This window comes from Tinamus guttatus, unplaced genomic scaffold, assembly GCF_059628265.1.
Source record: "Tinamus guttatus ecotype Peru unplaced genomic scaffold, ASM5962826v1 Tinamus_guttatus_pri_ptg000678l, whole genome shotgun sequence".
NCBI lineage: Eukaryota > Metazoa > Chordata > Aves > Tinamiformes > Tinamidae > Tinamus > Tinamus guttatus.
Window position 1 is genome coordinate 375,673 of NW_028289212.1, and position 13,964 is coordinate 389,636.

The 13,964-nt window shown below is 48.6% G+C and overlaps 1 protein-coding gene across 4 annotated transcripts in view; it reads right to left on the reverse strand.

Annotated features, from left to right (window-relative positions):
• SCMH1 (Scm polycomb group protein homolog 1) overlaps window positions 1-13,964 on the reverse strand; it is a 67,553-nt gene that overhangs the window by 31,025 nt on the left and 22,564 nt on the right. For all 4 annotated transcript variants that reach the window (XM_088536606.1, XM_088536605.1, XM_088536604.1 and 1 more), the window contains exons 4-7: window positions 9,705-9,775; window positions 8,742-8,976; window positions 5,437-5,525; window positions 4,247-4,490 (exon numbers count right to left, since the gene is read on the reverse strand). In XM_088536606.1, the coding sequence (XP_088392732.1) occupies window positions 4,247-4,490; window positions 5,437-5,525; window positions 8,742-8,976; window positions 9,705-9,775 (639 nt within the window). The remainder of the gene's footprint in view (window positions 1-4,246; window positions 4,491-5,436; window positions 5,526-8,741; window positions 8,977-9,704; window positions 9,776-13,964) is intronic.

Consider the following 13,964-nt stretch of genomic DNA (forward strand, 5'->3'; position numbering starts at 1 on the left):
CAGAGTCTCACATTTCCCTCTTCAATCTGTTTTGCCCTGAACCTTAATAGTTGTACTGCAGTGTGTCTCCTACTCACTTTCTCCCCAGATGTGATTTAAAGTAACTAAGTGATAATCCTCATCTTTAGGTCCATTGGAATGGTATTCTGGCAGCACTGAATTTCTCTGCTGCTCATAATGGAAAAGGCTTTCCAAAACAGCTTTCCAAATCTCTGTTCTGCTTATTCAATGAGCTCAAAACAGTCTTGTTACTTTTTCTATTTAAGAGCAATGGAAGTTTAAGTTACTCATGAATTCCCCAAGGCGTAGGAAATCTATAAAAAGTAAGAAGCACAGAAAACAAAAGTATTAGGTGACCTATGTACTTCACTCATTCAATCTCTACCTTTGCCCCAATTTATATTTCTAACCAATGGACTCGTACAACGAGCACATGGACACATCTGAACTGGAGCACATCTGAACTTTGATGCTCACAGCTTGAGAAACACAGGATTTTCTCCTTGATAGCTACTAAAATATCTGCTGAGTCACATACTGACTCAACTGTATGACTCAAACGGAAGAGCCCCTGGGCCTGGCAGAGGGGAAAAATTCCATCCCTACCCAATGGATCTTCGGCATTTTCTACTGATAAAATTGGGGATTGACCATAATCTGTACACAGTGCATCCCGGCCACACTTTAGAGTGCTGTAATATCTAAAGACAACAGGAAAGGTCATTTGCTTCTGTTTTGTCCTAACTCTGAGGCTCTGACTATGCCATGCAACAGGAAAGTCTAAAAGCCCTCCTGGAAAGTTTGGTTTAGGTTCCCCATGCAACCTTAATTCATCTATTTTATGTATATGCATCTATTTTATATATATGCATCTATTTTATGTATATGTAGGCTTTCTATGACTGCTTGATTCAGCCAGAAGTGTAAACAGCTCTTCCAAGAGCACTCAAAAAGAGGTAATTTCTAAGTCTAAGGTGAACCTGCAAGTCACTAGTGCCTCCTAGGCAATGTAACTTCAGAAACTATCACTAACAGCCTGCTCTCAGAGTAGAGGTCAAAACCACGATCCAACACAGGATGAATCCTGTTCACTTCCACCTTACATCCCTCAGTGCCCAGGGTTTTTTAAGAGCACTGGGGCAAGAGGTATGAAAATTCATGTAAGATGCTGGACACTATGTGGGGTGAGAGACTGCTTGTTAAGAGACAAAACGAGGAGAGGTCCATTGCTGATCGGGCTGGGAAGCAGTAGGAAGCTTGATGAACATCCACAGAGGAGTTCTCCACTTGGGAATGTCACAGCGGCCTGGCTTTTCCAGCTGCTGCTGGGATGGCATGCAGAAGCCGAGGAAGGTACTAGAGAGGGTTTGCCTCATTCCAGCTGGTGCCGTAATCCCAGAAGAGCCTACCCCAACCTGCCCACCCAGAGGCCTGGAACAGAGAGGCTTGAGATCACTCCTGACATCCTCCCCTGCTCACTCTCGCATGGAAAGCCTCCCAAAGCGACGCTTCCCTTGCAGCAGGTGTTAGTCGAAATCCTCCCTGGCTCCATACACCAAGGCAGGGCCTTGAGGCCCCGGGGCGCCATCGCACAGCCCCTCATGGCGCCCGCTCCAAGCTGTGGCGGCGCCCGAGCTGCCCCCGTGCTGGTCGCCCTCCCCTCGCTCCCCTCACGCACAGGCGCCCTCGGAGCGCCCGGGCAGGGCTGCCCAAGGCCTCGTCCAGGCTTCAGCTGAGCAAACAGCGCCGAGGGGGAGGCAGGGATGCGCCGAGGAGAAGCCCTGCTCTCCTCCACCTCTGCTGGCGGCAGCCACAGGGGACAGATCAGAGTTGAATTAAATCACCAGTATTAAACAAACAGGCCTGGCCTCTTTGAAGTTCTGCTTCCCCTCAGCGTGAGCTTCCCTGGGAGGCCTCTCTTGGTGAGGCCATCGCTTTCAGAGAGTTAACTCTTCAGGGGACCTTCCGGCTCTCCCGAGTGCTGCATCTCACCCTCTTTGGACTTTGTGGCCTACCAGGGTGACATTAGCTCGGTGTCTGCTGCAGTTAGTGCTGACAGCTCTGCACAGCAATTTCCCCTCTTTGGGAAGGGAATCTCCCAGACCTCACTGTTGTCCTTCAGGCACTGCACTGAAGGAAGCTTAACTGAAAAAGTTCCTGGAATTACAGGAAACAGGGATCCCTTTCTGGCAATGCCTCCTGCAGCCCCCCCAGAAGCCTCACTCACTGGAGGAGTAAAGGAACAAGGCAGGAATTGAACTGCAGAAGGAGAAAATTCTCAGCACTGCCTTCTCTTGGCTTAATGCCACAAAGTGGAGATTGGAAAGTCTGGGGCAGGACGGGGAGGGAGTGAAGGAAAAGTCTTTCCTTGCAGAGGAAAGTGAAATACCAAAAGACAACTCGGATCCTGACTCTGTGGCATTTCTGAATGGTGTAATCTCTTCAAAACCCTGCTCCAGCCCCAGATGCTGAAAAATACTTCAAAGAGAGTAGAAAGGCCCCTGCAAGCAAAAGCTGCCTGCGGGTGGGAGTGGGGAGATGCCATTTTAGAAGCTCCTATTTTTTTATGCATGTAGGAATTGCACATTGGCTAATGCAAGAGGGAAACTGTCACTATTACCTGTCAATGAGGGTGAGCAAGTGCTTCCCAAGAAGAGACCAAGTTATCAGTGTTGTCCCCACAAACGGGCATTATTTCTAGAGTCTCAGCCTGCTTATTGCTTTGGTGCAGAGAGAGAGGCCTGAAGGGAGCGCAGAGCTGCACGCACAAGACAGATACGCTGCAGAACGGCGGCGGATCTCCATTTCTGCTGCAAATGTGACTTCTACATCGCACTTGAAATCTTGCATCCCCAAAACTCCCTGAATTTGCTTGCAAAAAAACGCTCCTCCCAACACAAAAATATTGTAGTAATTTCAGGCACTTCTCAGGTATTGCACAAAGAAGCTGGGCAACAAACTCTGATTCTGGAGTCGCTGCTGGAGAGCTCAAACACCGGCTGTGAGGATTATACAGCAGCTCCATGGAGCCTACAGGGTGGCAGCAGGCAAGAAGCAAACAAACAGCAGGAAGTGTGGGAGAGGCCGGGAAGATCAAGGCTGAATGCAGAAATCCAAGGTAAACACTGAGAGTGCCTTTCGATTCCCAATCCTAGCACAAATCATCTCAACCCAAGGAGAGCGCACAGCTTGGCTTGCACACAGACCATACAAGACTTGCTCGGGCCATCCACCCTGACACGAGCTCTGCAACACTGAGAGCAGAGCTGGCTCACACCAAAGGACAGCAGGAAAGCACTACCTATCATCAGCTGACCCTAGGTTTCCAAGGGGAACAGTCCGAACTGAGAATCCTTCACGTCAGGTGGACAGGTTGCTCTCTTGCTTCTAGTTCCATTTACAAGTGTTCGCTGGACTTGCCAGCCATCGCATTCATGCCAGAAGGCAGTGGAGGGGGACAATGACAGCTCCTTAAACACAACTGCAATCACAGCAAGCAACAGACATCTGAAATTCTCAGCAGTCAATGATCAGACACTCGAGCATGGACAGTCATTTCTCAGAAAGTTTCCCAATACCATCCCTAACCATGAAGTCATTACTGCACCAAAGAGGTAGATATTATCTGCTTCAGACCTAATTTTCCCAAGTTTCCAGCAGAGATTATAGTGTAAAGCAGAGCAAGGGAACTGTCAGAAGTACAAACAGCTGCATTCTCGCTATTCTAGAGCTGGCCTCACCCCCATCATTCTCACTCACCACAAGAAACAGAGATACTTTAAAGATAGATACTGTAAAGATAGACAGTTCTAATTATACCCTTATTATACCCCCAAATAGCCGAGTCCAACTGGGTAGAACTTCTCTTGTGTGTGCTGGAGACATAGAAAAGACTCTGAGAAAACTCCTAAATGGGAAGAGAGCTCAGCAATGTTACCCACTATTATCATTCCTCCAGAAAAGAAGCCATCACTCCGTCAGAACAGCTGTGACCTAATGCTTTTGCTTCTATGTTCTTGTTTCACTGCTAATAGATATGATGATCTGTACCTTCTTGCAAGGTTTTGAGGAAGTTTGCAACAGAGAAACACGGATGGGGAAGGGAGTACTCTACTGCACACCATGTAGCAGTACCAAAGCAAGAAAGAGCACCCAAATGTGCTTCCTTCCAGTCTCCGCCTGCACTGTTGTCCTTTGATAGTTTGAGAGAAGAAAGAAGAGAGTTAAGCAACAATGTGGACCTTACCTTTTGTTCCAGGGGGCTGCAGATTATCTCCCGTCAGCGAGCACCAGCCTACGGGAAAGATGTCCCGGGAATCATATCGGCACCAGTAATCGAAGGCACCTCTCCAGCCATCAAATGTTATGAGGACCTCAGAACCTCTCACCTCCCCAATGGTGGCCGGGCAGATGAAGTGAGGGTTCTTCCTGTCCACTGCCTCCAGCTTCATACCTGTCTTGAAGAAGTTTTGGGATGGAGATGGTGGTTCCTACAAGGAGATGTTGAAAAGATGCTCAAAGAGAATATGCCAGTGCTTCCTCAGACCAGCCTGCCCCTTCCATCAGCAAACTCACTTCCACGAGCGGGTGAAGGGAGCTACTGGTCTACTTTGGACTCTCAGTTTAGAAGTGCACAACCAGCTACGCAACCATCTGCCTTTGTAAGTCAAGAGACAGCAAAATCCACTACTGGCTGCTCTGGGATCCCCAGGCTGACGGATCAAATCCAGACAGTGATGAATCACCATCGCCATCCTGTGACAACTCTGTCATGCAACACAAAGCGAAGCTCCAAATAGTCCTTCGGAGAAACGCTCACCTCATGTTTCCTGACAGGGCAAGAAAAATTGAGATGTGACAATCCTTCTCCATCACCTTCCCCCACCTTCAGCTTTGCTAGACATGTGAGAAATTCACCAGCCAGCCTCACCTCGAGCTTGCTCTTCCTCAACTTTTAGATGCAGATATAGTGAGGCCACCTCGAGCATTCTGTACCACAGCATATGACTCTAGACCGGCCTCTGTCTCTGTTTTCTTATTCCCTAGTGAACTCAAACTAAGAAGTGACACTTGCAGGGCTATCTTATAAGCAGCAGAAGGTGCTTGCACTCCTTGCAATCCTGCTACAATAAAATATTTCAGAGCTCTGCTCCTGATTTTGAGCAGCACTTACAGCCTATGGGAAAAACAAGCGGAATTTCTCAAGCCCAAACTTTGGAGTCCTTTCTTCGTACACCACAATCTGCATCCTGGCACACAACACAGCTGCAAGAGACCCAGCTCTGTCCTAGAAAAGCAGCACTGGGGCAAAGCTGGGCAATACCTCTCTCTTCTCAGGGATCAGCAGTTTCCATAAGAGAAACGAGGTGTGATTTTGCTGATCTGCAATAACAGGGACATGCCACACGGATGTCTTCACAAACAGGAGCAACATACCTTGTGAAATATCCGGATAGGAGCCATCTCTGCTCCATTCAAAGTCTTCAGAAGAAACATGGGCCAAGAGGAGGCATTCAGCCGAAAGCCTGTAAAAAAGGACGAAAAATTGGAGACTTTAGGGCTGTGGGGATCACTGGATCAGGCAGCAGTTGTGATGTGGACTCTGCAGCCTCCCCCTTTGCAGTGGGCATGCACCGCTCCACAACCCTGAACAGTCAGGTTTGACTTCTTCCTCATCCTCTGAACACAAAATATGATGTTGCTGAAAAGAAACATCTGGAAATGGACGTGTGATACCAATTTTCCCTTAACAAAAACCTTTACGCTGACCATGCAGGCAGAATGCTTTACATAAAACTAATACTGGCAACTTCAGTGACACTACTATGGAAGGGTCTTATATCAGCCAGGGCACATGCAGACTATGAAATTTCTTCCCCACTGGGGAACCTCAGCTTCTGGGTGGCCTCCTCCATCTTTCAGGAATCAGCAGTAGGCAGCTAACCTGAAGAAACAGAGAGAAGCTGGGAAGCAGATCTAATCATCACGGGAAACGAGGGCAGGTTTTATCTGGACACCTTCTGAGGGGAAGCACAGGAAGGGATTTATGGGATGGAAAGTGCTCTGAGTCTATGGCACTGAGTAGGGTGACACAACAGATCTGTGTCCACCGCTTAGCCCTGCTCCTTCCACACTCCTTATGGATCCGGGGCTGTTCTCCAGAAAGGCTCGTGTCACAACCCAGCTGGTACTGCTTGAAAGAGCACCACAAGAAAAAGGAGAAAAAAAAAAAAAAGTAAGATCAAAGAGAAAGCAGAAAAAGACAACAAGAAATGATGAAAACCGCAACACAGAACATGGCACAGAGCATCCCACTGAAGTGAGATCACAAGGAGACACCCAATCGTACAGAAAATGCAGATCTGAACAGCACGACCACAAGCGGATCCAGAGAGCACAAACATCATCTTTGCTCAGAGGGCAGCTTCCTCTATAGAAGGTGGTTTAAAATAGGCCATTCTGTTGCTCAGCTGAACCGGGCTCTGCTCTTTGTCTCTCCCTGCAGTCCTGGGGAGTTAACCCTGGGATTGGACCTCCACAGAGAGCATCCCGTGGAACTGCAGTGGTGATCAGCACTGGAAGGCAGGTGACACAGTCACCCTCATCAGAGATGGCCACTGAGACTTCTTCACAAAGTACTAGCCCACTCTTCTGGCACCGCTGCAGGAGAGTTTTGATCTGGAACTCAATTACTTTTATTGCCATCTGCTGGCACCGCTCGGAAAAGGCACGGGAGGAACCTCCCTGTCAGACTGAGAAGGGCAACCCCTGCTCCTGGGTAGGCTGCACAGGAGAGGGCAGGCACCCTCGGAGCAGAGTTCCAAAGAAACATCAGGAAAGGGGCAGCATTCACCTCTAATATTAATTAGCTGCAGCAGGGTCTGTTTATAGCAAATACGAAGGGGAAGGGTATAATCATATTTGCACACACGTTGCTTTGTGAGGCACGATGGGCCACAGCACGCTCTTGCTGATTTGTTTCTTCCTTCTTCAGAAAGGCCAGCCCCAGAGGCCCCACTGCAGTTTAGCCTACAGTTCCACAAAGGTCACACATGGTTTTCCAGAAGAAACTGTAAATAAAAGTATTTCTAATGCAAGATTGCTTCCATTGCTATAGATCAGATACTACTAATATCTAATTCAGAGAGTGATTTATGAGGGCACTGTGAAAATAATGGGTGCTGGAATGCAAACTAAAATTAATCTGACTGTTGAGTCGGGAAAGAATCAGCAAATGGGCCCATCTTTTGGTTAGTGTCAAGGAAAGATGTGTGTTTATCTGGAGATAAGGCTGGAAGGCACGTTGGGCTACCCAGGTTGTTTATAAAGCTGTAGCCGAGTAAAGTTAAACAAACAAACAGATGAAATGCCACAAGTGTCCCTTTTTTCAAGACAGAGCTTAAATCACTGGGAGCTTTTACAGCCATGAGTTTCCCCATTAAATGGTCTCAAACTAACCTTCTATTGCCCCAGAGACACTTGGAGGCAATAGAGGAGGGCAAGAATGAAAATGTAAGTGCTCACAGTACCAGAATTAGCAGAGATCCAGCCGGTGCCTCGGCCCTACCTGCTCTCTGGGGTTATCCTCTAGGCCAAGATTGAGGAAACCTCCACGCGGGTGTCCGTGCTGTGCCCCACATGCAGGGGCTGCGCGGGGCAGGGCTGGCGGGTGGCACCAGCTGGTGCTGCTCAAAGGCAACTCCTTTGGGAATGACCCAATTGCACACGAGAGCAAAGACACAGGCAGAGGTCTGTGGTGAGGCCACCGCCACGGCTACAGGCCCTACTGCCTCTGTGGCAGCGTGTCTCATCCCAGAAAAACGACTTGGATTTGCTGTGCTCATACACGGGCAGTCACCCAGGATCACCCGCACACGGGACGAGGCTGAGAGAGCTGGAGCCTGCAGAAGAGAAGCCTGAGCAGGGACCTTATCAACGTGTACAAATACCTGAAGGGAGGATGCAGAGGGGACAGGGCCAGACTCTTCACAGTGAAAGGATGAGACATAGTAGGCGCAAATGGAAACCCAGGAAAGTCTGTCTGTACGTATGGAAAACTTTGTGTACTGAGAGGAACAAAGCACTGGCACGGGCTGCCCAGAGAGGCTGGGGAGTTTCCAAGGATGGAGACATTCAGAAAGGGAAAGGTCTGGACAGGGACCTGGGCAAAGAGCTTGAGGTGACCCTTCCTGAAACGAGGGATCGCACTGGATGATCCTCAGGGGTCCCTTCCAACCTCGACCACTCCAGTTCTGTGAAAAAGCCCTCATAGTCGCTGCATTCAGTGTTACTGCCCAAACCCATCGGTCAGCAGGTCTTCAGGTTATCCCTCCTTTGCTTCTTTGGACTCTAGGAAACTGGGTGGCTCTGGGATTTTTTTTCCATATGAACGGCTGGAAAATGGCTTTGAAGTACATAGGGAGAATTTCAGAAGGCACAAGAGCATTGTCAGCATATGTTAAGCTTGTGCTCGAGTTGCAGAGATTGCAAGCAAGTAATCTGAGTGTAAAGAGCTTTCATCTCCATTCCAACACATCCCCCCATGCCACGATGTGAAACTGAAACACGGTCCCAGCATGGAGCACATGTGAGCAGCAGCCCAAGCTGGAAGGGCTGCTCCACCTCACAGCAGCAGGCAGGGGCAGCCCATGTTCCTGTCCCAAGCACAGGAATACGGAGCGGCCTCCGCTCTCCCCGCGGATGACACCGGTGCTCGGCCCCACGGAAGGGCTCCGGCTCACCCAGCGGAGGCTGCAGCATCCCCCCGTTCTTCTCACAGTTCCCTATGGGCTGGATCTCGGCAGAGTCCACCAGGCGCCAGAAGTCGTTCTTGTTGTCGCTGCCATCGAGGCGCAGGCGGAGGCGAGCGCCCGTCAGACCCACCACGGTGGCGATGCACGTGGACGTGGTGTTCCTGGGGTCCTGCGCTTCCAGTTTCATGCTGATCTTGAATTCATTGGCAGGTGGAGTGTACGACTGCAAAGAGCACAACAGGGACATGGTAAGAGCCAGGGTTTCTAATGCAGGCAGAGAGCTTAAGCCCTGAGTGCACCCAGACTGGCAGCACCCTCCAAGCACAGCTCGTAGGCACCATACAGCAGAAATAAAGCTCATAGTAAAGCTCAGGGGCAGATCTGCCACTCACAGCACTCATGAGGCACAGCATCCCCTGCAAAATTAACCCTGTCTTTTTCTCTTGGGCCCCTTTTCAGGAGAAGCTTCTAGCCCGCATGAAGCCCCAAGCAGATACCACACACTGCGCTGCTGCCCTCCATGCCCACATGGTCCTGGATCCCCTTGGACCCACTAACCACACAGTCAAACCAGTGCCCAAGAGGTCACTGTTCCACTCGCAAAGATCTAATGAGTTCTGTAGAAACCCTCCATTTTTGGACAGGATCCACTAGAACTTGTATCACAGCCTAGTCAGAACTCCAAGAATCTGTGTTTAGCAGAGAATAAAAAGTGTTTGGACATTCCCATCCACATACCTCAGAGTTAATCTTCTGTGCTGCTCTGTATCATCTGCAGCATCTAACATACTTGTTTAATCTTGGCTCTAACACATTTGGATTTTCTCTTAAGTCTCTAATATTCTTAAGCAATTTCTTGCCAAAAAGGAGGCCTATGCTAAGGCACAGAACTGTTTAGGTCCCAAGCAGATCATTCTCCATGGCCTTTCTTGTTTCCATTCACCCTTTTACCTGCTTGAAGCAATGCGCAGGAGCTGGGATGGCACATGTCTCCTTCAGGTATTTATCCCAGGTGAAGTGACCTGAGAAGAGATTAAAAAACAAAGGGATTCATACAGGAACTTAGGAGCAAAAAGCTCAGAAGAGGGACAGCAGGACGGCGAGCAGCACTCGGCTTCTCGAGAGGAGGTGCTCCCAGGGCACGTGTTTTCATCACGATCCTCTCATGTTTGTGACTACTGAAGATTTACACCGGGCACCAGCAAGGACTGTGAACAACCTGTGAGCAAAGTGCCCCTTGAACCACACTGGAAACACGTGCCCTGCGCTGCAGACGCTGAGGGGCACGAGCTGAACGAGCCCAAAGCAGCCCCAAACTTCCCCGCTGCTGACCCTGGGGTCCACCCCATCCGCCGCGCACCCTGCGGACAGCGGATGCGGGCAGCGATTGCCAGCCTCGGGCAGCTCGTTATGGGGCAGCTCAGTAATTAATTTCCTAAAGAGGACACAAGGTCCAGGGTTCAGGCAGGACGGAGGGCAGGGAACCTCCAGGCAGCAATTTACTGCCCAGAGCAGGTCGTATTCACCAGGGAAGCTCCTCCGCTTGAGCAGCCTTCGGGAAGGGCAGTTTATCACCGCCTGCTCCGCTCTTTCATGTATATCCAGGCACAGCAAAAGCACAAGCCCATCAAGGGGAACCTGTTATTAAATGAGGAATTAAAAGCTCCCATGATCCAAGCAAATCATGACTTTTGCCATTTAGACTGAGCAGCTGGGAAGGGATCTTTCCAGCATGACATTAGCTTGAATTCATGTGAACAGCTCCCACGGGACCATTGCTTTCAAGTCATTTCAAGAGCATTGGAGGCAGCACAATTAAATAGTCAGTTACTGCTTCCCTTTTTCATGTCAAGCTTTTAATCAGTTTATTTTCAAAACAAAAGCTATGTTAGAGCCATTTTAGCCGCTGCAGTGCCCACCACACCTCTGAAAACTCAGACATTAAGATCAACACACATTATTTTTGTTCTGTCTCATATCAGCCCTTAAGGGCTTGATAATCTACGAGCTCCATATAAATAACAAACACAGCTTTCCTGCCACCTCCCATGCAGATCACCAGCACTCCTTAAATACAGCGGAAAAGAACAGAAAAAATAAACGAGTTTCGCTGCCATACTGCCCTGATATATTTCTGTTTACAGATGCTGACAGCGCTCTCCTTTCTTCAGAGTGCACGTTTCCATCAGCTGCTGCCTATTTTCTTTTCGGCCTGCAGTCTTAAACTGGGGTGAATGAAGAAATTAAGTTTTTCACTGCAACCATTTTCTTACCAGAAAAAAAACCCACCCATAATCTTTTGGGCTCATCAAATACACAAGTTTACACTCACATGTATCAATGAAACTCTTTGTACCAATATTATTTTTATGAAGAGTCTGCAACACACACAACTGAAGTACGACCCAGATTGAACACAGGAGTTTATACAAACCTTGCACTCTTGGCATGAAAATACCTGGATACATCCCGCCCGTTAGCTTTGATTCCAGTTCATCCAAGCTTCTGTTCCTTGCCCTTATCCCAGACTGGACTCCCTGTCAGGAGCTGTGTGGCCCCGGGGCTCAGAGGATGCTCCTGGTGCCAATACCCAGGGCAAGCAGCGCAGGCCTCAACAAGCTTCTCGGAAAGGATCAGCTGCTTTTGACAATTTTGTTTTTAAAAAATTCCCCCTCCCTTCAGCTGGTTTCAATCCCACAATATTAAGGCTCGTGATGGTTTTAATCGCTCCCCTTGTCACTTCCTGAGCTAACCGAGGCCGTTCTGCTCCTGCAGAGCAGCTCACATTGTAGCAGGGATCAACGCTATAAAACTCCAGTGGGAGCAGTAAACTTCTGAGACAGCTGCGTGCCTCTAAAAATAGCGTCTGGACACGGAACCTATTTGAAATTAATTCTAAAGCCTGTTGGGATCCAACCGTCGTATGAAGAAGACACAACACTAAGACTGCTGCTACTTATGACTCACATTTACTCACATTTTGCAAAGAAAAGCAGGAGCAGCGGAAGGACTTTTCTAAATTCTACCAAAACCAGAAACAATAGAGCAGAGTGTTAAGTCCTCCTTCTCCGCTGGGCATTGGTAATTCCTTTACATAAATATGGAATGACAAACATTGTAAGACTGTGTTTCTTCTTCAGAATTTCTCACAAAATAGGACAGAAAATGCATGCCGAACTGGGAAACTCTCCCCTTAGCCTTAACATAAGAGGGAGCCTGGTACAGCATGTAGGGAATGGTGTTAAATAAAAATAGTAATAATATCCAGCTCATAATACAATGTTTTTTAGCCAGGAATTTCAAGCTGGTCTCAAACATAATGAAATATGATCAACTTCAACCTAAAAGAGACAAAACTACGGCACAGAAAGAAGAAAATGGTATAACACAAAACTTGGGCTTTTTATAACAAAGGGAAAGCAGCCAACAAAACAGCAGAAGAAAAAGCAGCAGATACTTAAGACTGTGTTAACCAGGGAGCAAGGGACAAGCCCAGAGCCCTGCACCTGAGAAACAGCATCTAAAAGAAGGCCAACAGCTCCGGGGTGGCTTCCTTAACCACAGGTCCTCAGCACTGTCCAAGTCCTGCTTGCTGCATTGATCCAAACTCAATTCCCAACATACCTGTTTCAAGGCTGAACGCACCAGATGTGCTATCGAATAAGAGGCTGGGACACTGAGTGCCGAAGCTGCTGCCTTCCTGCTGATGAGGCGATGAAGCCAAAGGGAAACACTGGGAATATCTTGTTTGGCTTTCTCGTTAGTAAAAACAATCTTGTATTTTATATCCTCTCAATATCCTTATTCACATTAATGCATTGCAGGTCTTGCTGCGGTGAGACAGGATGTGTTTTGTCTTTGCGATGCTTGTGTTGCGTTTGGCCCAGGTACGGCCACTGGAAGATGTTTTCTGAGTGTCTATCAAAAAAGGCCAGGGCTTTGTGAAAAGCTCACACTCCAGCTAGTGCTAAAACGTACTTTTTACTGATGATGGAGCAGGAAGGCCAAGGGCAGAACGGCCTTTGGAGAGCAAAATCTTCTCTCTGAAAAGCCAAGGGGAATGCTTGGCCTGCAGCAGTCGTTGGCTTCCAGCAAAATACACAAAATGCCCTGTCAATCCAGAATTCACCTTCTATTTTCCCTGGTGACTGACTTTTCTTTTGCGCCTCCAGCTCCTCTTGCAGATTACACCACGCTCTCCCAAAACCAGAATGATCATTCGTTTGCTGGACCTTGTTCCTCAGTTCCACGTACACCAGCTCTTCTCTACCGTTAGAAGCGAGAGCAGACACGTAACGCGAAACACCACGTTGCTGTAACCACCGCCGGGATCCAAGCAAAGGCAAGGACTGCACAGCCACAGGATTCCCCATAAAGCAGCTGCTAAAATGCCTAATAGAGGTGGCTGTTGTCACTTTTGCTTGTCTGGAAGTGCCTTACTGTGTGCTTAATCCAACTGAAGTTACCACTTGCAGACAGAGTGTCAGAATTGGGCTCTCATCTCCCACCTTCAAAAATATTTACTACAGATAAAACACCCCACATAACCCAAGCAACCCGGGAGTTGTGAACAACGCAACTCTGCACCCCCGTGTTGTATTCTCACAATGTTGCATTTACTGTTTGTCTTCTGCCCAGAATTTAAATGAAGGTGGAGTTTCTGTCTTTAACTGAAGCCTGGTTTGGCTTCCATTAGCATTTCAACCCCCAAGGGGTCATCAATCCAATTGAAATGATACATGTGCTTTTCAGGTCACATCTGTGAAGGAGAACGTGCCCTGCCCAGATCAAGGCATCCCATTAAAGTCTGCATCCCATATGTGTGTCTGCTAACTGCTGTCACGGCAGCACATGAAAGCAGCACGGTGTGATCACACGCGGGACGAAGGAGCCCTCATCATCACGGAGCAGCCCCGGCGGCGCCGCACGCCCTCCTTGGCCCGCGCCGCTCCTGCAGGTCCCACTTGCTCCTGGTCTCGGGGCACTTTGCTAACCTGTCGGTCCAGCTGCACCTTCTCCATCGATAACAGCTAGGACTGATAACCCACTGCTTACTCCACTGTCTTGCTCAGAAAAAATAGGAGAACGTGTGAACCAAAACCGAGAGATTTCAGATACCAACACGCTGCCTGCTTTGCTTCCGTTCAAAGGTGTCCCAATGCAATTTTAACTTGGAGGAAAATAAAATCCCATCACGGTGTACTAGGGAGT